This window comes from Lipotes vexillifer, unplaced genomic scaffold, assembly GCF_000442215.2.
Source record: "Lipotes vexillifer unplaced genomic scaffold, Lipotes_vexillifer_v1.1 scaffold8, whole genome shotgun sequence".
NCBI classification, from domain to species: Eukaryota; Metazoa; Chordata; class Mammalia; order Artiodactyla; family Lipotidae; genus Lipotes; species Lipotes vexillifer.
Genome location: NW_006781519.1, coordinates 6879314 through 6903338, shown reverse-complemented (window position 1 = coordinate 6903338; position 24025 = coordinate 6879314). Strand labels below are relative to the sequence as shown.

General features: G+C 45.6%; 1 protein-coding gene across 1 annotated transcript in view; it reads left to right on the top strand.

The window, feature by feature from the left end:
* PTPRG (protein tyrosine phosphatase receptor type G) overlaps positions 1–24025 on the top strand; it is a 313959-nt gene that overhangs the window by 225581 nt on the left and 64353 nt on the right. Inside the window, 2 exon segments of the mRNA XM_007454772.1 lie at positions 2001–2133; positions 20854–20940. Of these exon segments, the coding sequence (XP_007454834.1) occupies positions 2001–2133; positions 20854–20940 (220 nt within the window).

The window sequence follows — 24025 nt, the reverse complement described above, 5'->3', positions numbered from 1 at the left end:
CCCCCCCCCCGCTTCAGTGCACTCTCTCCAGAACACATCTGCCCTTGCCCTTGGCCTGGCTAACTCCCCTTCATCCTTCAGCTCCCACCCGAACGTCAGGAAGCCCCTCCAGGATTCCTGGGCTAGGACAGCTGTTCCCCTGTACCCGTTGTGCTTCCCCTGGCATCACATTCATTTTATTCTAATTGCTTGGTCATGTGTCTGCTTCTCCCCCTGTAAATTCCTGCCCCACAGGCACAGGGTTGTTCCTGTCTGATGTTCTGCTGCATCCGCCTCCCGTAGCACCGTGCCTGACACACAGTCGGGGCTTGACAGATAGCTGCCTCATGAAAAATTGTGGAGCAAGGGATATCGAGAAATGGGCTGGCACAGTTAGGAAGACAGTTTATAAACCACCGGCTGCCCTGCTGTGATTTTTAATCAGAGTGTGCCTCACTTGCCTGGCTCTGTGTCTTTTTACCTGTGAGCTGGGCATAAATCTGGCCCTGCCTGTGCATGAAACAAAGGAGGGCATCAAGATCCAGTACGTTCGAGGAAACCCAGTAAAAACCCTGTAACCCATTTCTTCTTCACTCCAGGTCTTGCCTGTTCAGCAGTCTCCTTCCAGGGACAGTTATCTCTTGCCTGCTCAGCCCACCTCCTCTCTCTTGGAAACGCAGCCTGATTAGCCCTGCATTTAGTCCATCCAGCAGACGGACGCTTGCGGCTGGCTGCAGGCTGGCCTCGTTTTTGCAGAGCAGGAGGAAACCTTGCTGAGCACGGCTCTGCCTGCAGCCAGCTGTGGATGATTCCGTGGGCTTCTTGCAGTCACAGTGAACCTTCGCTTTCTCGCCGCGTGCCTCTCGTGACCGTCTCTGTGTACCTGGGCTCTTTCTTCCCAGCCCCGCACCGCATCTGAGCTTCATTCAGGCTACCTGGAGATTTCCAGGCGTTGACCCCACAGTTCAAGAGACTAGGTTCTCACCTGAGGCTACTGGGGACTTGTGAAGATCCTCGGGGCCTGAGAGAGACAGGAGGAGCTGCTGGGGTAAGAGGCACTGGTTGACCAGAGAGAATCCTGGACCATTTCACAAGCTTCCCCGGTTAACCCCTGCACTGGCTGCTGTTGAGTAGCCAACGTGTGCTCAGAGGAGAGCGAGGCGTGGTGGCCAGTCTGAGAGCTTTTAGAAGGATGGGGAGAGGGGGCGGCTGGGAGATGAGATCAGAGGAAAAGCTTTTGAACCATATTTGAGGAAAAACAGGATCTCTGGGGATCTGGGTGGTGGGAACTGGTAGGCAGAGGAGTCTGGGTGTTTCTTCTGGGATGTGAGGTTGCTCAGACTTTGAGTGGCTCGTTGAGATTCTGGGGTGAGAGCGCCATTGCCTTAGCTTGAGTCCTGCCCCTACCCTTGGCCAGGAGCCTAGGGGGGCCCACACTTGGACAGTTATGCCACCAGGACTGTCTGTTGGGGAGAGGTGGTCTCCCACAGCAGAAATGGGTGCAGTTACTAGAGGAAGGGGTAACAGATGCTAAGCAGACAAAGAAAGGCATACCCATTGTAGTCACAGCCGGTTATCTTAGTAAAACCCATCACTGCCTCCATCCCCCCTGCCTTGGCAAACCTGCAAGGCTCCACCGCCTCTTTCCACGGGCAAGTTCTGTGCTACATTCCAACTTGAGCACATCTCTTCCGTGTATCCAAAGGCCGCTCAGGGACAGTAAGGTTCTTGGAGTGAGGCTGGGTCTCTGTCTTCCGTGCAACTCTTCTTAACAACATCGTGAACACTACCTGCAAATCCATCCCACTGGCGATTACAGGGTGCAGCCTGCAGAAAAGGTCCCATTTGGCATGGGACTCAGTGGGAAGGAGTGTGGGCTGCAGGTTGCCCCTCGTCACCAGGTAGCCTTGTTCTCCAGAAACCACCCAAAACTGGAGCAGAAATCCCCATCACACTCTGGCTCCCCAGCCCCCCGGCTCGGCTAGCCTCTGTCCTCTAACTGGCATGGTTTCTCTTTGCAGCAGAAAAGAACACCTCTGGAATGATAAGCCGCCCTTCTCCAGGGAGGATGGAGTGGATCGTCCCTCTGATTGTGGTATCAGCCTTGACCTTCGTGTGCCTCATCCTTCTCATTGCTGTACTAGTTTACTGGAGGTGAGTCAGCCGGGCAGCACTGACAGAGAGGGTGTGGGCGTCGGGTTGTGCTGTCAGCATGCTGCCCTGGCCGCGGGCAGGGGGGGGTGGTGGTGGTGGTGGCTGGCCCGAGGGGAGGGGAAGCCCATGGCCTCTTCATTCAGAAAGGTAAGGTAGCTGGAGTGTTTTCTGGTGTCACCACCTGGGAGATGCGCTTTATCTGCAAGAAGCCGGTGGGATAGAGCCACTACTGAGATGAAGGCGCTCATGATGAGTTTTTAGGATTTAGTGCCAAAGAGGCTTTTGCTTGGGAATCAGGGAGATCCGGGTTCAAATCCCAGGCCTGCTACTTGCTGGCAACAAATCCCATTTCCACTTGGAGCTTTAGTTCCTAAACCTGCAAACTGAGTTAATAAGTTTCGTAGCATTTCCAGTTTCCCTGAGACCGTGCTCCGCTTTGTCGTATCCGCATAATAGCTCCTCTTGACCTGAAAATTTTTTTCATAGCCCTTTGCTGAAAATTCGGTGATAGGAAAACGTTTATCATGTTATGTGGCATTTAATACACACAGGATAAAGATGGCTGATGGTAAGTCATCCTTATGTTAGCATCCTCCTTGAACTGGTTCTCACTGCTTCCCACGGGAAGCCTGCTTGCAGCTGTTTAAAAGTTGTGTGTTTTTTCAGCTACACTCTCTCAGCCAGTTTAACTGAGTGAAGCAGGCTGGCCCACGCGGCTGGCCTGGCTGCCTTCACCTGTCAGACTGATGTAGGAAGCTTCTGCCCTTTAACAAGCTTCATCAGTGATGAATAGGTGTCATATTTCCCTCCCTCCCTCCCTTCTTTCCATTCATTGGATGAATTTTGAGCCCCTGTGGTGTGCCAGACACTCTTCTCTCATGGAGCTTACATCTTAGTGGGGGAGACAGGCAATAAATAAAGCAAACGAGGTGGCGGTAAGTGTATAATGGAGAAAACTAAATCTGGAAAGCAGAGGGGGGATGCTGAGGCTTAGCGGTGAGTGGTCAGAGTGGTTAAGGAAGGCCTACCTGGCGAGCGGTATTTGTCCAAAGACCTAAAGGAGGAAGGAGTCAAATGGGCTCCATCTGGGGCATGTTCCAGGCAGAGGAAACAGCATGTGCAAAGGCCCTGAGGCAGGAGTGCACCTCGTATGTTCCAGGAATGGCCAAGAGGTGTGGCTGGAGCAGGTGAGAATGGGGGAGAGTGGTAGGAGAGGGTATCAGGAAGAAGCAGGATGCAAAGGAGTTGGGTCAGGTACCGCTTTGTGGGCCATGGTAAACACATTGCCTTTGACCCTAAGAGAGGTACTGTTTGGTAGAGAAGTGTTGTGATCTAACTTCAGGACTACTTGGCTGTGCCGCAGAGACCACTGCAGAGGAGCAAGGGGCAGAAGCAGAGAGACCAGGTAGAAGGACTACTGAACTGGTCCCAGAAGCAGTGATGGTGTCTCCCATGAGGGCAGCAGTGCAGGTTGTGGAACTGATTGGATATAGATACATTCTGAAGGTGGGATCAGCAGAATCTGCTGACAGATTGGCCTGTGTCCCTAGGTCTGTTTTCAGTTGGAAAGAACAAGAGAAGGAAGGGTTCATCCGAGGCTTCCCCAGGCGTCTAACTATAGCCGCGTTAGTGCTACAGACCAGCTAGATGATGGATTATATTGTGTTTCAGGGTGAGCCTGGAAACACTAGACTCACCTCCATGCCATCCTTTCTCCAGGACAGTGGTTTGCAAACAAGTAGTTGTCTGGAGCCTGTTAGTAAGTGGGAGGCTGCCTAACATGGGTTGAACTGAGCACACAGAGGGAACGAAAGGTCTGCCCGCCCTTCTCTTGGCTCCTTTTGGTGCCGTGTGGTTTTAGTTGCAGACTCTCCCCACAAAGGAGCACAGAGAACCCACAGCTGCCCCTGGCTGGGTAACCCTAGCAACCCCAGTGTGAAAAAGTTCCTGTTCCAAATAGTTCTAGCAAAAACCTCAGGGTTGTTTCTGGTTGGCCCACCTTGGCTCTCTGCCTACCTGAGAATGGATCACTCTGACCAAAGCAGACCGTGGACATTTGGCCAAGCAGACATGTTGAGGGCAAGCTGCTTACAGGAAGGGGCTGTGTAATGTCATAAAGAGAGCTTTCAAGACCCTTACATTCAAGGTGTTTTTTCCCATTAGAAATTCACACTGTTTATGTTTTTGACAAACTCAGTGAGTCTGAATCAAAAATATAGGGCTCTTTTCACTGCAGTTGCACGGGTTCATGAAACCGTTGGAAGTGAAGGCCGAGGACTCTGAATTGTTTCTCCACAAGTGTCCCTTGCACGCTGTTGGTGTTTGCTGATGTTCACAGAGTCCTTTTCGAGCACCAGCTGCTGTGCCAAGCTCGCACCAGGCCCCATCTCCTGGGATCCTTACGACACATTTGTATGTTCCCATCCCCATATTAAAAGTAAGGGGCAGAAGCTCGGTGGGGGGGGCACGTGATTCATGAAGGGTTCTGCGGGAAGTGGTGGGCCCTGGATTTGAACACAAGATGTCTTCAATCTAGAATCCATAAACTTATTGAACCACTGAGATACATACCTGGTACTACACTGAATCCTGTGGAGGCTGAGCGTGATGGATATTCAGCTCTAAGTCACATGGACTTGGGATCCGTGAGCCTACCGTGCCAGTGCCTTGCTGTTAGACTCAGCTGCTTTCTTTGACCAGGGAAGGGAAAGGGAACCAACATTTGGTGAAATGCATACCGTGGGCCCAGGAGTGTGCATTGTTCTCATCCACTACTGGTCAGAACCATTTCTGTTACAGCTGACAGAGACCTCTTCCAAACTGCCTTCAGCACAGGAAAGAAAGAGTTGGTCGATTCATGATGTTGGATGTTCTGGAGCATCAGGCCCACCAGCTCTTTTCGGAAGATAGAACAAGGAAAACGGGGCTCGGCATGTTTTGTGAGCCTCTTTCTCTCTCCCTCTGTCTCTGGGATCTGCACTCTCTCTGTCTGTAAGGTCTTTTCTCTTGGGAAGGCCCTCTGGCTGTTTCCACATGGTGGCCTCTGGCCCATGTTGGACTTACCTCCCCCCATCCCAGTGGAAAGGGAATCGCTCTTCTCCAGTGGTGCCAGTTAAACCCCAAGATGGCATGTCTTAGGACTGACTCAGGTTATTTGCCCATCCCCAGAGCCCTCTGGCAGCCAGAGGGGATGAAGACTTGTCAGGCCTGGGTCTTACACTTTAACTCTGGAGCCCAGAAATTAGGACATTGCCCTCGAAACCACATGCATTGAAGGTGGACAAGGGGTGGTTCCCCAAAGGACCGTCAAGACCCAGAGAGGTGACTGGATGCAGGTGCCAGGCAGGCAGAAGAGGGCGGTGTCCCCTCTAAAAGCTGGGAAATCGGAATCAAGGAGGGGAGGGAGTTGCACTAAGAGAAGAGAATTCAGACTTGGATAGCAGGGGAAATACACGTGTAAATAGCCGGAAAGAAGCAAGGCAGGCGTGTGAGCTCAGCGCGGCCAGCCTGGGGTTCTCACTAGGACTCTGGTGTCACACGTGTGTGTGTGTCATGCCCTGGAACAAAAAGGGGTGCTTTCAATCCTGTCTCAAGTGCAGGATTATTAAAGAGTGCGTGCAGGAGTTTAGAAGGTTCAGCTAAGGGTTCTGCTATGGAATAATAAAGCTATTTTACTATTCTGTGGGCATTGGAGCCCCTTGCAGCTCCTATTCGGCAAGCGCTCATGGAGTTCCTGCCACACGCTTTGCTGGGCCTGGTGATTTAGGGTTGATGGCCCTTCCCTCAAGGCCCTCACGGTCCCCTTGGGCGATGCAGTCAGGTAAACAAAGACTGTGGCGAGTGTAGGGACAGCAGTGAGCCCAAGTTGCCGTGACAGCACGCAGGCGGGACTTGCAGCAGGCCAGGGGGCGGGGTGGAGTCAGACAAGGCTCCCTGGGGGAGCTGATGCCCGAACTGGGCCTTGAAGCACAGCGGTCCCCAGCCAGTTGAAGGAGGCGTGGCGCTGGAGAGAGAGAACCCGGCCTCTCGTAAGCAGGCACCTGTGGTTCAGTGCTGCTGGAACAAAGCATGAGGACAGGAGGGGCCCGATCGCGAAGGCCCCAATGCCACTGCCTTATCCTGAGAGTGATGGAAACGCGTGAAGGGCCAAAGCTGCAAGAGGGCAAGACGAAGAGCAGCAAACACTGGGAAGTGAAGTCAGACAGCCTGGGTTTGGGGCCAGGCTTTACCAGTCCCTCACCACGTGGGTCGCCTTAGAGCATGTATTCTAACGGGAATGTGATCGTCCCCAAAGCGGTGAAAATGGGTTTGGGAAGGTGAAAAAACGGACTTTTTGTATATCAAGCACAGACACACACACACACACACACACACACACACACACACACACACACACATCTAGTACATACACAGATATGCAGTTTGTCATTGATATTAAAATTTCATTGGGAGGGTGTGATTAGGAAAAAATGTCTATAAAGGCCCCTTAGGGGAAGTGCCTGTGAAAAAAAGGGGGAGAAACACTACCTTAGACAAGACTCCTCCATCACCTTCAGCGTCCTTCTCTGCAAAATAGAGTTAAGAAATGTGCCAATGAGTTCATGTGAGGATTAGGTCTGAGCACCAGGAAATGCTCATTCCAGAGCCCGGCAGGCAGTGAATATCAGATCCCTGACTGTAGAGAAAAATACAAATGTAATTCTGGGTCCTGCTGTGCCTAAAGAGAAGTCATTGTTCTCGAATAAAGAAAATCAGGTTTACAGATCTAAACAGTTGCTGTCCCGGACATGTAATCATATCGTAGGACTGCACACACTTCCCAATGATATGTTCACTGCTTAACACATGGCTTGAAAATAACTTTCGGAATTTCCTTCTAGAATTCCTTCTTTTGCGTGATCTCAGTTGTGCAAAGTACTTATCCTAGAAATAGCTGGAAGTTGCCTGTTGGGAGCTAAGGATAGTAGAAATGTAGGTGAACCTACCAAGCAGAACCGCTTTGGGCCAAAAAAGGGAAGGGCGGGGCTTCCCTGGTGGCACAGTGGTTGAGAGTCCGCCTGCCGATGCAGGGGACATGGGTTCGTGCCCCGGTCCGGGAAGATCCCACATGCCGCGGAGCGGCTGGGCCCGTGAGCCATGGCCGCTGAGCCTGTGCGTCCGGAGCCTGTGCTCCGCAACGGGAGAGGCCACAACAGTGAGAGGCCCTGTGCCGCAACTAAGAGTTCGTGTGCCGCAACTAAAGATCCCACGTGCCATAACGAAGATCCTGCTGCAACTAAGACCTGGCCAAATAACTAAATACCAAAAAAAAAAAAAAAAAAAAAAAAGGGAAGGGCGACCATAAAGCTAATGATTGGTTTGGGTGATACTCTTAATGGGCTTGGAGACAATTCCAGGGGAGCTCACCCTAAGTAAGTACAGATGTGACCCCACCCACGGCCCTGTCCCTTCCGAAACAACACTGAGGCAGGGTGGTCAGCCTGGGCAGTGCTGGAATCAGCTGCTGGAGCTGCTGCAGGAGATACCCACCCCCACCCCCGCCACCCAGTGGCCTAACCACACGAAGCTGAGTCCTCACCGAAGCTGAGTCCTCACCGTGTGAAGTCTGAGGGGGGTTGGGCAGCCCTTTCCCACCTGTGGTGGAGAAAAAATTGATATAAAAATCGACGAGGCACCTAGCTTTCAACTGCTCGGCCCGGGAGTGTAATCCTCCACTCCTGTTTGCTCCCCATTGGCCACAGATGGCCCCTCAGCCCCAAGGACACAGGATAAGTTGGGGAGCTCACTGATATTCGTGGAGCACAGCCGGAAGTATCCTTAAATATTTAGGCCCTTTGGCATCATTGGGTTAAGAGTATGTTTCCTGAAAGGGACCTCTTTGGAGGCCAATTGTTAGTCTCATTACATCACATTTGGCTAAAAAATATAGGTAGAGACCTCGTATATTTTTGGTCAGCTGGAAGATATACAGAAGTCCTTTGGGAGCTACTTGAGCAGCATTTTTACAGGCAGCAACATGAGTTTGTGGGAGAACTTTATTTTGAAATACGGTTGGCTGAGATGTTACAGGTAGCTGTCTCCGAGTCTCCTTGCAAAGGTCTGCCTTGAAGAAATGTAGTAAAATCGGTAACAGTGCAGAAGGTGCTGTAAAGCTAGGAAGAAACATGCAGAGCGTTTTGGCACCAGGGTCAGGGCGGTGGGACAGCTAATAAAGACAAAATCAAGGAAAAATCAACGAGCACTTACCACTTGCCTCCTTTTATAAATGGTGCCCTGTGCGTGCCTTTTAAATAGTGTAACCCATACCAACGTGCGACGGTGCAGAGCTGTAATCGTTTCAATTGAAATGAGGGAGAAGAAATCAATTCAGTACTTTTTAATGTGTGCCATTTTGGCCCTGTTCCCCAAGATGGTAACAAAACGCACCTTTTGAATGACTACAGTCAGAAAGGGCGTTCCAAGAGCTCCAGCCCCCCCGTCTTACCAAGACAAGCTGTTATATGGCATTAATGTGCTGACGTTCTTGAAAAAGACTTGGAGCAGCACAGCTGCTGCCACTCAGAAAGAAGAGGAAATTTTGGAGAAGGTTTCTTTGCTATTTTCAATAATTTGAGGTTGATGCTGAGAAAAGAGCTATATACGGGGTGTCCAGTCCGTATGCTGGGGCATGCAACTTGTTTATTTATTAACTTGCCCCATAGAATACCTTAGCAACTGTGAGCAAGACGTGTGTCCACTTTGAATTGTCAGTATTGTGAAGGTATTTTTAATTCTTTTTTGTTTTGTTTTTTTTTCTGTAATCTTGAAGAAAATTGCTTTGAAGGTAGCTCTTCTCTCTCTGATGAGCAAAGAAAGTCTTACCCTGACATGGCTTCATATAGCTTAAGGCCTAAACAGCCAAGAATCTTTTCTTGAGTACTCACCATAATACACATGTGCTAAGCGGATTAACATTCAAATCCTTGGAATTATTACGTCCATTTTGCAGATCAGAAAACTGAGGCTTGGTAAAATCATAAGTCACAGTGTTAATCTTTGGTGGATCCTGGATTTGGACCCAGCCACTCTGACTTCATTGCCCACTGTGTTAATCATTACATTGTTTTGCCTAGATGAGGAATAGCTTGTCTGGAGGCATTTACTTCCTTCCACAGCCTGTTTTTATAGCACATGTTTGTGTGTTGAACAGATCCTACGTTTGGGATTTGCCAAAAACACAAAGGAGAAAACTTGAGGACCAACTACATGTATTTTCAAGTGTTTTAGAAGCCAAATAGATTTTGATGTTGAATAATATCACCTGTCTGTTCTGTTCTTAGTTCCAGCTAATCAGTGCTTTCGTACCTTGATGACAAATTGAGCATCTTATTGACCGTAATTCTAGCTTGGGAAAGAACTTTCCAGAAGTATAAAACAGCTTTTCTTCTCACACTCAGATAGGGCTGAGCTAACTACACAGACTCTGGAACAGAAAATGGAGACTCAAAGTGGGAATTGTAACATCTGACCCAGGTTTGTTGCAGTTTGGTATTAGAAGGATTCCACTTTCTGATCTGAGAAATTCACATCCCTTTTCAGCCCATGACTGAGCCGTCTGTAAATTCTGTGGTAAATCAGTCAACACCAATTTAGCTTCATAGGCAGATAGAGGAAGGTCTCTCTTTTACTCTCACCTTTAGATGTTCAGAAATTTTGCCCTCTGTTGGTGCCTCCTCACTAAGAATGCTGTTCATGAAAGCAAGTGCATTGTGTTGACACTGCAATTTTTCTCTTCCCTGGATGTTCGGTGGGAGACAGCGTGGTAAATAGGAAGGGACACAAACCACAAATGTGTGTGGGTTTTGAGTTGGCATAACGGAGCCTCTGGTAGACAAACAGATGCGTGTCAGGTCCAGTGTGGGCAGGCGCTAACACCCTTCTTGATGGAGGAATGGCAGACCACGTGTGCCCAGCGGAGCTCGCATCCCTCCTGGATTCCACAGTAGCAGCCGTGACACTCAGAGCTGCTGTGAGCCGGGCACACGCTCTGCGCCCATCTGCTCTAGCAGCGGGCGCTTCCATGCGTGCTCTCTGATGACTGGATTTGGTTTAGATGTTTGCCGTCCCCCGCTCCACCCCAGGAAAGTCACAAAGGAGATGGTGTAATAGCAGTGGTCCCTCCCATGCACATGACTGTGGACAGATAGCAAGGGGGGAACATTGTCAGTCACAACAGTCAATAATGGTGAGTTAAAATGAAGCAAACATGACATGACTTAATCCTCACAGCAGCCATGGGTGGTGGCCAAGGTGGCGGGGACTGCATCATTTTCTCCCAAGGGAGAAGACATTGTCCAGAAGCGGAATGGACTTGCCCAGGATCACAAGCTAGTATGTCTGGGGAGTACAGTTGACCTTTGAACAACGCATCTTTGAACTTCAGGGGTTGACTTACACTCGGATTTTTTTTCAGTAGTCAACACTACAGTACTGTACGATCTGTGTCTGGTGGAATCCATGGAATCACAGATGTGGAGGAACTGTGGATATGGAGGGCCAACTACATTATATGCAGATTTTCGACTGTGCAAAGGTCGACACCCTAACCCCCGTGTTGTGTTGTTCAAGAGTCAGCTGTATTCACACCTAGGGCTTTGTTTTGTTTTGTTGACCTAAGACCCTTTACAGCTGGCTTGTGTATTCCTTCCTTCATTTGTTCATTCAAAGACATTTCTCAAGCATCTAGTTTGTGTCGGGCACTGGAGATGCTGCGAGGAGACGGAATTTCTGTCTCAAGGAGCGTGTAGGTGAGGAGATGAGCAGGTAAACAAAGGTTATCCCAAATAGAGGTCAAACACTGGCGGCCTCTAGATCTGTTTTATGTAGCTGACTTCTTGTTTTTCGGGGTTTTTTTAAACATGTCCTCCCTCCCTCCCTCCCTCCCTCCCTCCCTTCCTTCCTTCCTTCCTTCCTTCCTTCCTTCCTTCCTTCTTTCCTTCCTTCCTTCCTTTTTTGGCTGTGCCATGCAGCACACAGGATCTTAGTTCCCCCACCAGGGATTGAACCCGTGCCCCCTGTAAGTGGAAGCGTGGAATCTTAACTGCTGGACCGCCAGGGAAGTCCTGACATCTTGTTTTTAAAATCTGAATTATTTTGAAAATAGGAAGATTTTACTTAAAACCCCAGCTGTCTGGGTTCTCGTGATAAACAGGGAGATCGACATCACTGTTCTCACATCCCCTCGTGGCACTAGTAGGCTGCACAGAGCCAACTGTGGTCCCCTGCTCGCCAGTCTGCCCGTCTCTGCCCTTCACTTAAATGTGCATTCTTCTATGCAAAATAAAGTCCACTTTTGTGGGCAGGCTCAGATTCTCCCTGAGGGGATTTGGGGCACATACACAGGCATTAGGTCAGACCAGGCTGCTTTTCTGTATCTCTTGTGAGGGAGGGCATGAGAATCAAAAGATGGGTTTACATGCAATTCAAGTCTAGAAAAAGCCAAGCTTCCCAGTCGTACTTTTTGGTGGCTTTGTGTGATCACCTTTATCTTTTCTGTAAACAAACCACTCACGGGGCCACCTGTATTCTGGGCATCATTCTTTCTTTTATAATCTGGTAAACTGCCCATGTCACTCATCTCTCTGGGGAACCTGTACCTGTAGGTATAGTTCAAGAAGTTTTTTTTTTTTTTAATCATTAGGAATAACTGTTACAATCCAGCTCGGCAAAGCCTGACAACGTGTGGAGCCAGTGGGGAGAATGCACATTTCATGATGCCAAAACGTGCTTGCCTCGGACGGTTGAGTTTCTGATGACGTGGTGGTGTCTTGCTCTGAGATGCTAAAAGCATGGGGGTAGGGAGCCTCTAGAGACCGCAGCTGTTCCTGAAGATGGGCAGCTATTTTTTTTTCTTTCTCTGGGCAGCTCTGTGCAGGGAGATCTGGGTCACGTGGGCGATCCTAGGCAACTTTTGCTCAATAACTGTTTCCCAAACGGCTACTCAGGGGCCTTTCAGAATTCACGAGAATCGTGCGTTGTTATAGTAACCGGCCCCCTGCTGTCTAGTTGGCCCTGAGATGCCAGTTGAAGCTCTTAGAACCAGGGAACGTGTAGTCATTTAGACAAAAGCAGGGAGAGATTCACCACTAAAGGTTGCCGTTTAAACACTCTGATACTTCAAAGACAGGACGCACTCTGTTTAGAAGTGAATGGATACATTTTTCAGCCAAGCTGGCTTTTCAGGAAAAGGGAAACTCCTTATAATGTTCAGTCTCTGCTACATAACCAACACCTTTCTTTGGATTTCTCTGAATTACGTGTCCTCTCTCCCAGGGCTGATCAGGTCTGTCCTGTCGGGTTGCTCAGGTAGCCCCCTCCATTATTCAGGATGTTAGTTTTATGGCATTTGCTTCTCAGCGCAGTGTTGTCAGTTTACAGGGTGGTAGTTTGAAGCGCCTGTGATTGTGTGTGAGGAGAAACTGCGGAGATAGCCGGCTCCGCTCCAAAATTCCCGAAAGAGTGAGTCTGGCAGAATTCAGAGTAGGGCTAAGGGTTGAGAGGAAGTCTAAATATTTTAGGAAGCTGCAAATTTCAAGTTCTTATGAAAATTTGCAAAAACACTCCACACACTCGTGATTTCCTCGGATTAATGTTGGTAGCCGCACTGAGTATGTGCGTGGTTTTGAGGACAGTTGTTGTAGTTGCAGAATGTACTCAATAGAGGGAGACAAGAAGTTCTGAATTACAGCACCCTCCCCTTCCCTTCCTCACCCCGACACTTTTTAATCATTTTCCCAAGTTTTGATTCCTCCCTAATTTGGTTTCTGCGCCAAGCACTTTTACCCTGCTTGGAGTCTAATAATTAACAAAATAAATGAAAGCTTGTATTAAGGGAGAAGAAAAACCTAATAGTTGAGAATTAGAGGATGTCTATTCCTAGAAGTAGAAAACCACCAAGTAAATCAGAAGTTAACAAATGTTCTTTGAAATCACGTAACCTGAATTCACAGTTCTGCATGGGATTCATTAGAACTTCTAAAAAAGAGGACCTTCCTATATCGGAGTTAGTCTTCACTGTTCTATCAATGGAGTTTCGAAAGAATAGGAATCTTTTCAGTGTGAAATGCTATAGCCCAGGTGGTTTGGGGATTAAATATAATTAAATGAACATATTCCAGTGTGACAGAAGTGCATCTTTCAAATGCTAGAGCCAAGTCTCCAATTCTCGGGTCATTTAAGTTTTAAGGGGAAACGAAATATCGGACTTTATATTTGGTAATAACTTGCCAACTGCTACCTCCACCTTATCTGAGGAGCCCTCGTACTATTCCACCATCTGTATTGTGAATCAGGAAAGTGTTTGTCCAGAGTTGAGAGGAACGCATGGGGAAAAGGCAAAACCCCGGATTGGTCTAACAGCACCGAATTCAGAGAAATTTGTGGCAGAAGGGAGGTTCAAACAGTACCCAATAGATTCCTCGCAAGTTCTATTTATTCCAATGGTATTTTCAGCCATCCTGTTTGCAGGGGAGCTTGTCAAAAGTGAAGGACCAGAGGTCATTATTGGGTTGGTGTTATCTTTTTTTAAATTTTTTTTAACATCTTTATTGGAGTTTAGTTGCTTTACAATGGTGTGTTAGTTTCTGCTTGATAACAAAGTGAGTCAGCTATACACATACATATATCCCCATATCTCCTCCCTCTTGTGTCTCCCTCCCACCCTCCATATCCCAACCCTCTAGGTGGTCACAGAGCACCGAGCTGATCTCCCTCTGCTATGTGGCTGCTTCCCGCTAGCTGTCTGTTTTACATTTGGTAGTGTATATATGTCCATGCCACTCTCTCACTTGATCCCAGCTTACCCTTCCCCCTCCCCGTGTCCTAAAGTCCATTCTCTACGTCTGCATCTTTATTCCTGTCCTGCCCCTAGGTTCTTCAGACCTTTTTTTTTTTTTTCTTTTAGATTCCATATATATGTGTTAGCATACGGTATTTGTTTTTCTATTTCTGGCTTCACTCTGTATGACAGACTCTGGGTGCAACCACCTCACTACAAATAACTCAGTTTCGTTTCTTTTTATGGCTGAGTAATACTCCATTGTATATATGTGCCACATCTTCTTTATCCATTCATCTGTTGATGGACACTTAGGTTGCTTCCATGTCCTGGCTATTGTAAATAGAGCTTCAGTGAACACTGTGGTACACGACTCTTTTGGAATTATGTTTTCTCAGGGTATATGCCCTGTAGTGGGATTGCTGGGTCGTATGGTAGTTCTATTTTTAGTTTTTTAAGGAACCTCCATACTGTTCTCCATAGTGGCTATTCCCACCAACAGTGCAAGAAAGGGTTCCCATTTCTCCACACCCTCTCCAGCATTTATTGTTTCTAGATTTTTTGATGATGGCCATTCTGACCGGTGTGAGGAGATACCTCATTGTAGTTTTGATGTGCATTTCTCTGATGATTAGTGATGTTGAGCATCCTTTCATGTGTTTGTTGGAAATCTGTATATCTTCTTTGGAGAAATGTCTATTTAGGTCTTCCACCCATTTTTGGATTGGGTTGTTCGTTTTTTTGATATGGAGCTGCGTAAGCTGCTTGTAAATTTTAGAGATTAATCCATTGCCAGTTGCTTCATTTGCAAATATTTTCTCCCATTCTGAGGGTTGTCTTTTCGTCTTGTTTATGGTTTCCTTTGCTGAGCAAAAGCTTTTCAGTTTCATTAGGTCCCATTCATTTATTTTTGTTTTTATTTCCATTACTCTAGGAGGTGGGTCAAAAAGGATCTTGCTGTGATTTATGTCATAGAGTGTTCTGCCTATGTTTTCCTCTAAGAGTTTGATAGTGTCTGGCCTTACCTTTAGGTCTTTAATCCATTTTGAGTTTATTTTTGTGGATGGTGTTAGGGAGTGTTCTAATTTCATTCTTTTACATGTAGCTGTCCAGTTTTCCCAGCACCACTTATTGCAGAGACTGTCTTTCCTCCATTGTATACTCCTGTCTTCTTTCTCAAAAATAAGGTGACCATATGTGCATGGGTTTATCTCTGGGCTTTCTGTCCTGTTCCATTGAGCTATATTTCTGTTTTTGTGCCAGTACCATACTGTCTTGATTACTGTAGCTTTGTAGTATAGTCTGAAGTCCGGGAGCCTAATTCCTCCAGCTCCACTTTTCTTTCTCAAGATTGATTTGGCTCTTCGGGGTTTTTTGTGTTTCCATACAAATTGTGCAATTTTTTGTTCTAGTTCTGTGAAAAATGCCATTGGTAGTTTGATACGGACTGCATTGAATCTGTAGATTGCTTTGGGTGGTATACTCATTTTCACATTATTGATTCTTCCAATCCAAGAACATGGTATATCTCTCCATCTGTTTGTATCATCTTTAATGTCTTTGTTCAGTGTCTTATAGTTTTCTGCATACAGGTCTTTTGTCTCCTTAGGTAGGTGTATTCCTAGGTATTTTTTTCTTTTTGTTGCCGTGGTAAATGGGAGTGTTTCCTTTATTTGTCTTTCAGATTTTTCATCATTAGTGTATAGGAATGCAAGAGATTTCTGTGCATTAATTTTGTATCCTGCTACTAAACCAAATTCATTGATTAACTCTAGTAGTTTTCTGGTAGTATCTTTAGGATTCTCTGTGTATAGTATCATGTCATCTGCAAACAGTGACAGCTTTACTTCTTCTTTTCTGATTTGGAAACCTTTTATTTCTTTTTCTTCTCTGACTGCTGTGGCTAAAACTACCAAAACTATGTTGAATAATAGTGGTGAGAGTGGACATCCTTGTCTTGTTCCTGATCTTAGAGGAAATGCTTTCAGTTTTTCACCATTGAGAATGATGTTTGCTGTGGGTTTGTCATATATGGCCTTCATTGTGTTGAGGTACATTCCCTCTACGCCTGCTTTCTGGAGGGGTTTTATCATAAATGGGTGTTGAGTTTTGTCAAAAGCTTTTTCTGCGTCTATTGAGATGATCATCATATGGTTTTTGTCCTTCAATTTGTTAATATGGTGTATCACATTGATTGATTTGCATATATTGAAGGATCCTTGCATTCCTGGGATAAACCCCCCTTGATCATGGTGTATGATCCTTTTAATGTGCTGTTGGATTCTGTTTGCTAGTATTTTCTTGAAGATTTTTTCATCTGTGTTCATCAGTGATATTGGCCTGTAGTTTTCTTTCTTTGTAACATCTTTGTCTGGTTTTGGTATCAGGGTGATGGTGGCCTCGTAGAATGAGTTTGGGAGTCTTCCTCCCTCTGCTATACTTTGGAAGAGTTTGAGAAGGATATGTGTTAGCTCTTTTGATCCTTTTAATGTGCTGTTGGATTCTGTTTGCTAGTATTTTGTTGAGGATTTTTGCATCTATGTTCATCAGTGATATTGGCCTGTAGTTTTCTTTCTTTGTGACATCCTTGTCTGGTTTTGGTATCAAGGTGATGGTGGCCTCGTAGAATGAGTTTGGGAGTGTTCCTCCCTCTGCTATATTTTGGAAGAGTTTGAGAAGGATAGGTGTTAGCTCTTCTCTAAATGTTTGATAGAATTCGCCTGTGAAGCCATTGCGCCACCAGGGAAGCCCTGTTGGAAGATTTTTAATCACAGTCTCAATTTCAGTGCTTGTGACTGGTCTGTTTATACTTTCTATTTCTTCCTGGTTCAGTCTCGGAAGGTTGTGATTTTCTAAGAATTTGTCCATTTCTTCCAGGTTGTCCATTTTATTGGCATACAGCTGCTTGTAGTAATGTCTCATGATCCTCTGTGTTTCTGCAGTGTCAGTTGTTACTTCTCCTTTTTCATCTCTAATTCTGTTGATTTGAGTCTTCTCCCTTTTCTTCTTGATGAGTCTGGCTAATGTTTTATCAATTTTGTTTCTCTTCTCAAAGAACCAGCTTGTAGTTTTATTGATCTTTGCTATCGTTTCCTTCATTTCTTTTTCATTTATTTCTGATTTGATCTTTATGATTTCTTTCCTTTTGCTAACTTGGGGTTTTTTTGGTTCTTCTTTCTAGAATTGCTTTAGGTGTAAGTTTAGCTTGTTTATTTGAGATGTTTCTTGTTTCTTGAGGTAGGATTATATTGCTATAAACTTCCCTCTTACGACTGCTTTTTTGCATCCCATAGGTTTTGGGTCATCGTGTTTTCACTGTCCTTTGTTTCTAGGTATTTTTTGATTTCCTGTTTGATTTCTTCAGTGATCTCTTGGTTATTTAGTAGTGTATTGTTTAGCCTCCATGTGTTTGTATTTTTTACAGATTTTTTTCCTGTAATTGATATCTAGTCTCATAGCGTGTGGTCAGAAAAGATACTTGATATGATTTCAATTTTCTTAAATCTATCACGGCTTGATTTCTGACCCAAGATATGATCTATCCTGGAGATTGTTCCATGAGCACTTGAGAAGAAAGTGTATTCTGTTGTTTTTGGATGGAATGTCCTATAAATATCAATTAAGTCCATCTTGTTTAATGTATCATTTAAAGCTTGTGTTTCCTTATTTATTTTCATTTTGGATGATCTGTCCATTGGTGAAAGTGGGGGTGCTAAAGTCCCCTACTATGATTGTGTTACTGTTGATTTCCCCTTTTATGGCTGTTAGCATTTGCCTTATGTATTGAGGTGCTCCAGTGTTGGGTGCATAAATATTTACAGTTGCTATATCTTCTTCTTGGATTGATCTCTTGATCATTATGTAGTGTCCTTCTTTGTCTCTTGTAATAGTCTTTATTTTAAAGTCTTATTTTGTCTGATGTGAGAATTGGTACTCCAACTTTCCTTTGATTTCCATTTGCGTGGAATATCTTTTTCCATCCCCTCACTTTCAGTCTGTATGTGTTCCTAGGTCTGAAGTGCCTCTCTTGTAGACAGCATGTATACGGGTCTTGTTTTTGTATCCATTCAGCCAGTCTGTGTCTTTTGGTCGGAACATTTAATCCATTTACATTTAAGGTAGTTATCGATATGTATGTCCCTATTACCATTTTCTTAATTGTTTGGGGTTTGTTATTGTAGGTCTTTTCCTTCTCTTGTGTTTCCTGCCTAGAGAGGTTCCTTTAGCATTTGTTATAAAGCTGGTTAGGTGGTGCTGAATTCTCTTAGCTTTTGCTTGTCTATAAAGGTTTTAATTTCTCCGTCAAATCTGAATGAGATCCTTGCTGGGTAGAGTAATCTTGGTTGTAGGTTTTTCCCTTTCATCACTTTAAATGTGTCCTGCCACTCCCTTCTGGCTTGCTGAGTTTCTGCTGAAAGATCAGCTGTTAACCTTATGGGGATTCCCTTGTGTGTTATTTGTTGTTTTTCCCTTGCTGCTTTTAATAGTTTTTCTTTGTATTTAATTTTTGATAGTTTGAGTAATACGTGTCTTGGCACGTTTCTCCTTGGAGTTATGCTGTATGGGACTCTCTGTGCCTCCTGGACTTTGGTGGCTCTTTCCTTTCCCATGTTAGGGAAGTTTTCAACTATAATCTCTTCAAATATTTTCTCAGTCCCTTTCTGTTTCTCTTCTTCTTCTGGGACCCCTATAATTTGAATGTTGGTGCATTTAATGTTGTCCCAGAGGTCTCTGAGACTGTCCTCAATTCTTTTCATTCTTTTTTCTTTATTCTGCTCTGCAGTAGTTATTTCCACTATTTTATCTTCCAGGTCACTTATCCGTTCTTCTGTTATTCTTCTATTGATCCCTTCCAGAGAATTTTTAATTTCATTTATTGTGTTGTTCATCATGGTTTGTTTGCTCTCTAGTTCTTCTAGGTCCTTGTTAAATGTTTGTTGTATTTTCTTCATTCTATTTCCAAGATTTTGGATCACCTTTACTGTCATTACTCTGAATTCTTTTTCAGGTAGACTGCCTATTTCCTCTTCATTTGTTAGGTCTGGTGGGTTTTTACCTTGCTCCTTCATCTGCTGTGTGTTTCTATGTCTTCTCATTTTGCTTAACTTACTGTGTTTGGGGTGTCCTTTTCACAGGTTCGTAGTTCCCGTTGTTTTTGGTGCCTGCCCCCAGTGGCTAAGGTTGGTTCAGTGGGTTGTGTAGGCCTCCTGGTGGAGGGGACTGGTGCCTGTGTTCTGGTGGATGAGGCTGGATCTTGTCTTTGTGGTGGGCAGGACCACGTCCTGTGGTGTGTTTTGAGGTGTCTGTGACCTTATTATGATTTTAGGCAGCCTCTCTGCTAATGGATGGGGTTGTGTTCCTGTCTTGCTAGTTGTTTTGCGTAGGGTGTCCAGCGCTGTAGCTTGGTGGTCGTTGAGTGGAGCTGGGTCTTAGCGTTGAGATGGACATCTCTGGAAGAGCTTTTGCCGTTTGATATTATGTGGATCCAGGATGTCTCTGGTGGACCAATGTCCTGACCTCAGCTCTCCCACCTCAGAGGCACAGGCCTGACACCCAGCTGGAAAGAAAGAAAGAGAGAGAGAGAGAGAGAGAGAGAGAGAGAGAGAGAAGAGAAGAGAGAAGAGAGGAAGGGAGGGAGGGAGGAAGAAAGAAAGGAAAGAAGGAGAGAAAGGAAGAGAAAAATAAAATAAAGTTATTAAAATGAAACAAAAATTATTAAAAATATAGAAAAAATTAAAAAGTAATAGAAAAGAAAGAAAGAAGAGAGCAATCAAACAAAAAACAAATCCACCAGTGATAACAAGTGCTAAAAAACTACCCTAAAAAAAAAATTTAAAAAAAAGGACAGACAGAACCCTAGGACAAATGGTAAAAGCAAAACTATACAGAGAAAATCACACAAAGTCCACCTCCTCAATTTGGGATGATTCGTTGTCCATTCAGGTATTCCACAGGTGCAGGGTACATCAAGTTGATTGTGGAGCTTTAATCCGCTGCTTCTGAGGCTGCTGGGAGAGATTTCCCTTTCTCTTCTTTGTTCGCACAGCTCCCGGGGCTCAGCTTTGGATTTGGCCCCGCCTCTGCGTGTAGGTCGCCTGAGGGCGTCTGTTTTTTTTTTCCCCCCGCTCACACAGGACTGGGTTAAAGGAGCAGCTGATTCAGGGGCTCTGGCTCACTCAGGCCTGGGGGAGGGAGGGGTACAGATGCGGGACGAGCCTGCGGCGGCAGAGGCCACTGTGACATTGCACCAGCCTGAGGTGCGCCGTGCGTTCTCCTGGGGAAGTTGTCCCTGAATCACGGGACCCTGGCCGTGGCGGGCTGCACAGGCTCCCAGCAGGAGAGGTGTGGAGAGTGACCTGTGCTCGCCCACAGGCTTCTTGGTGGCGGCAGCAGCAGCCTTAGCGTCTCATACCCATCTCTGGGGTCCGCGCTGTTAGCCGCGGCTCGCGCCCGTCTCTGGAGCTCCTTTAGGCGGTGCTCTGAATCCCCTCTCCTCGTGCACCCCGAAGCAATGGTCTCTTGCCTCTTCGGCAGCTCCAGACTTCTTCCCGGACTCCCTCCCGGCTAGTTGTGGCGCACTAGCCCCCTTCAGGCTGTGTTCACACAGCCAAGGTTGGTGATATCTTTACCTTCCATTAACACCAGGGGTGATAGAGGTTTCTAATAGCTAAAGACAGCTTTTTAAGAGCAAAGTTCCCATTTCCCATTTCTTATCTCAGCATAAAAGACCTTAACAAGCCCAGATATCATTGTGTGTAACCTTTCCCTGTGGAACATGCCCCCAGCGAGGCCTGATGGTGGGGTTTGTCTGTGATAGGTGGGAGGGGGGAATTGGTGGAACTCTTGGTGGCCATTTGAAAGTATTGTCTGCTACACCTGTTCTCTTTTGTTTTTTGTCCATTTAGAGGGTGTAACAAAATAAAGTCCAAGGGCTTTCCCAGACGTTTCCATGAAGTGCCTTCTTCTGGGGAGAGAGGAGAGAAGGGGAGCAGGTGAGGGGTAGTCAAGCTTAAGGTGGGGGAGGGGGGTCTCTTTGGCCGGGACCGGTTTGCCGGATTTTTGTTCTGTTGCCATGGGGATTAAAGTCCTCTAGACCTCGCGGTGCTGAAACTCACCTGTTCTACCCCAGCTCCCAAAAGTATGACTTGCAAATACCAATGCAGCTTGCAGGTAGCTGGTAGCAGCTAAATTTATGTCCTGTGCGTGCTTGCTTTGCTTGATTTTGCCATTTGGGGGGGATGTTCTTTGTTTCTAGGGTGGGGGTGCGTTCTGTGTTTATGTGTCTGTATGTCTGTTGCATCCATTTTCTTTCTGAAATTTCAGATGTTTGCATGTTTGAGAGTTTTAAAAAAAAAAACAGTTTATGCATGCGTTTAGCCTAATAAGTGTAAAATATCTTGTAGAAACCTAAATTTGTACAAGAGTGAAAGAAGGCGACTAGGAAGGAGGAACAAGTAAATGGGGTTACATCGTGTGTTTTTCCATAAGAAGGCTAAAATTTAAAAACATAAATAAAAGTTCTCGATAGCTTGAATACTTGAAAAAAATGATCGTCCTGGAAAGATTTATAATAAACCTTTAGAAGTCGGGATTATGTAGTTTTAATCACCACACATGAGGCCTTGATAATATTTTTGTAAGGCTTATCTAGGCAAACTCTGCTTAATATGGTAATTAATACTTTAATATTAAATGGCCAATTAGGATAATTCACTAGTGAATATTTTGTTGTGAGTAGTCCTTTATTACTTTCAATGAACCAATTTATTGAATTTACATTAGAATTTTTACATGGAATTATTTGTCTCCATTGGTTGTGGGTAAATCAGATTATTAGATGAAATTGTAGATATCCACCCACTATAATCAGGGATACCTATGAGACGTATACCTATCCTAAGGTGGGATAGTATAAGAATTATGGAAGATTAATGAGAAATTCTATGATCCGTCTTCTTTTAAGGTCAACGGTGCAATTTTGGCCTTTTAGAGAAAGGCAGTAACTGCTGACTCTGGTAATGTAATTATCCTTTCTATGATCTCTTTTTACTTATTGAAGTCTTCAGTTTTGAATCACATTTTCAACACTCCAAGGGTAAAAACTGAAAGAGAAACCCCTCTGTACAAGCTTTGGATTCAAAGATCTAATCTTAAGAGGGAGACCTTGAACATCAATTAAATGCCTAACTTTTATGCCCAGTTCCTTATAAATATAATGTGGTTTTGACTGTAACACTTTTAAAAGCCAGCATTACCTCGTGGATGGCACAAAGATAAATGCTCTTCCAATTTCTAAGTCCTTTCCAGAAATGATGCCATAGCCAAGTGGACTGTTAGACTGTTACTAAGTCTAATTTTTGTACTTGGCCCCAAATGTGGGAGTGTGCTCGTTAGAGATATATTTTAGATCCTGAGAGGCTATGTTTTGTTATAAAGCACTTCAGTCCCTCTGGTATCTTCTGTACTTCTGAGTGCCAGAAGCTTGGGGGAAGCACAATTTTATGTAGGTCTAGAAGTTGAGAACTATCTTGGGAAACTACAAGTATTTATAGAATTCACCTACTTGTGAATCATGTCTTTGACTTTACTTTTTTTTATAGAATTAGGAACTAAGACAGACCTTGGCTCAGGGAGTTGTGAGCTCTCACTGCAGCTCTACCTCTTCCTGGCTCTGTGACCTTGAGTTACTTCCTGAAGCCCTCTGAGCCTCAACTGACTCATCTAGAAAACGCGTCTAGTAATCGTTCCTTGTCGCAGGGCTGTGGAGAGTAAATGAGGTAATAGGTGTAAAATGCTTAGTGCGTGAAATTTATTACCCCATTAGAAGATGAGGGAACCGGGGCTCTGAGAAGTTACTTGTCGGGGCCACCCTGCTCAGGTGGCCGAGTGGGGACTGCCACCCCTGTGGTCTGAGTCCTTAGCGATGCCGCTTCTCCTCACTGCCCCACGTGCTGTGCTGACTACATGGTGAAGATATGGGCCCGGTAAAGACCTATTCTCAAGTCTCCGCTCTTCTCTGCTGGCTACCCTGCCATACTCTCTCCCTCCAGAGCCTGCCATTCCTCACTCCTCCTGAGGGTTCTGTGTCCTGAAGACCTGCAGCCAGCCCACTTTCCCCTCCCCTCCCCCTACTCTATCCCCAGGAGCTTTTGTGGAGCCCCCTGACCCAGTTGCACCCTCTGCTGCTCTATAGGAAGCCTTCCAGGGGAGAGGGGGGCCCTGCTCCTCTTGGCCCCTTTGTCTCACCTCACGGGCCTTAACCACTCCTCTCCCACGTCAGGAGGGAGGGAGGGTCAGTACAGTCCAAGGGTGGACAGAATCACCAAGCAGGACCAAGGCTGTAAGAAGGGATCGCTGATTATCTCCCCAGAAGCGGGAAGAAAAAATAATAAAAATCAGACCCAAGTATTTACTTTTCCAAAAAAGTTGTAAATTTTTCAATTTTTTAGGAATTTGAATAGGTAGTACTTGGCATGGGTCAAAAGTCAAAAAGTGTAAAATTATATATACTCTGAGATCTCCATGCCATCACCCACCCACCAAACCCTGCTTCCTACCCCATCATGAACAGGTAACCACTACTACTAGGTAATTGTCTATTCTTAAAGGTTGCTCTGTGTGTGTGTGTGTGTGTGTGTGTGTGTGTGTGTGTGTGTTTGTGTTTGAACCTATATCCCCTTATCTCCTTTTACAGAGGAGAATACTGCATACACTGTCATAAACCTTCTTTTTTTCACGTAACGTGACTTTTCTCTATGCGTATATAGTTTTCTCATTCTTTTTTACAGAAGCACGATATTTTTTTGTATAGTTGTGTTGCGATTTGTTTAACTAGTCTCCTGTGTCTGTCATTTTGGTTGTTCTCAGATCTTCTGTTATGACAAACAATAGTGTGGTGAATAACTTTGTACGTTATCTTGCAAGTGGATGAGTCTATTTGTAGGATAAATTCAAGAAATTGGCTGTTTTACGAGCTACGTGCATTTGTAATTTTGATAGATGGTGCCACATTGCTCTCCCTGGGGAGACACCAAGGAGGGCTTCTACTAGCAATGCATGAGCCTGCCTATTTCCCTA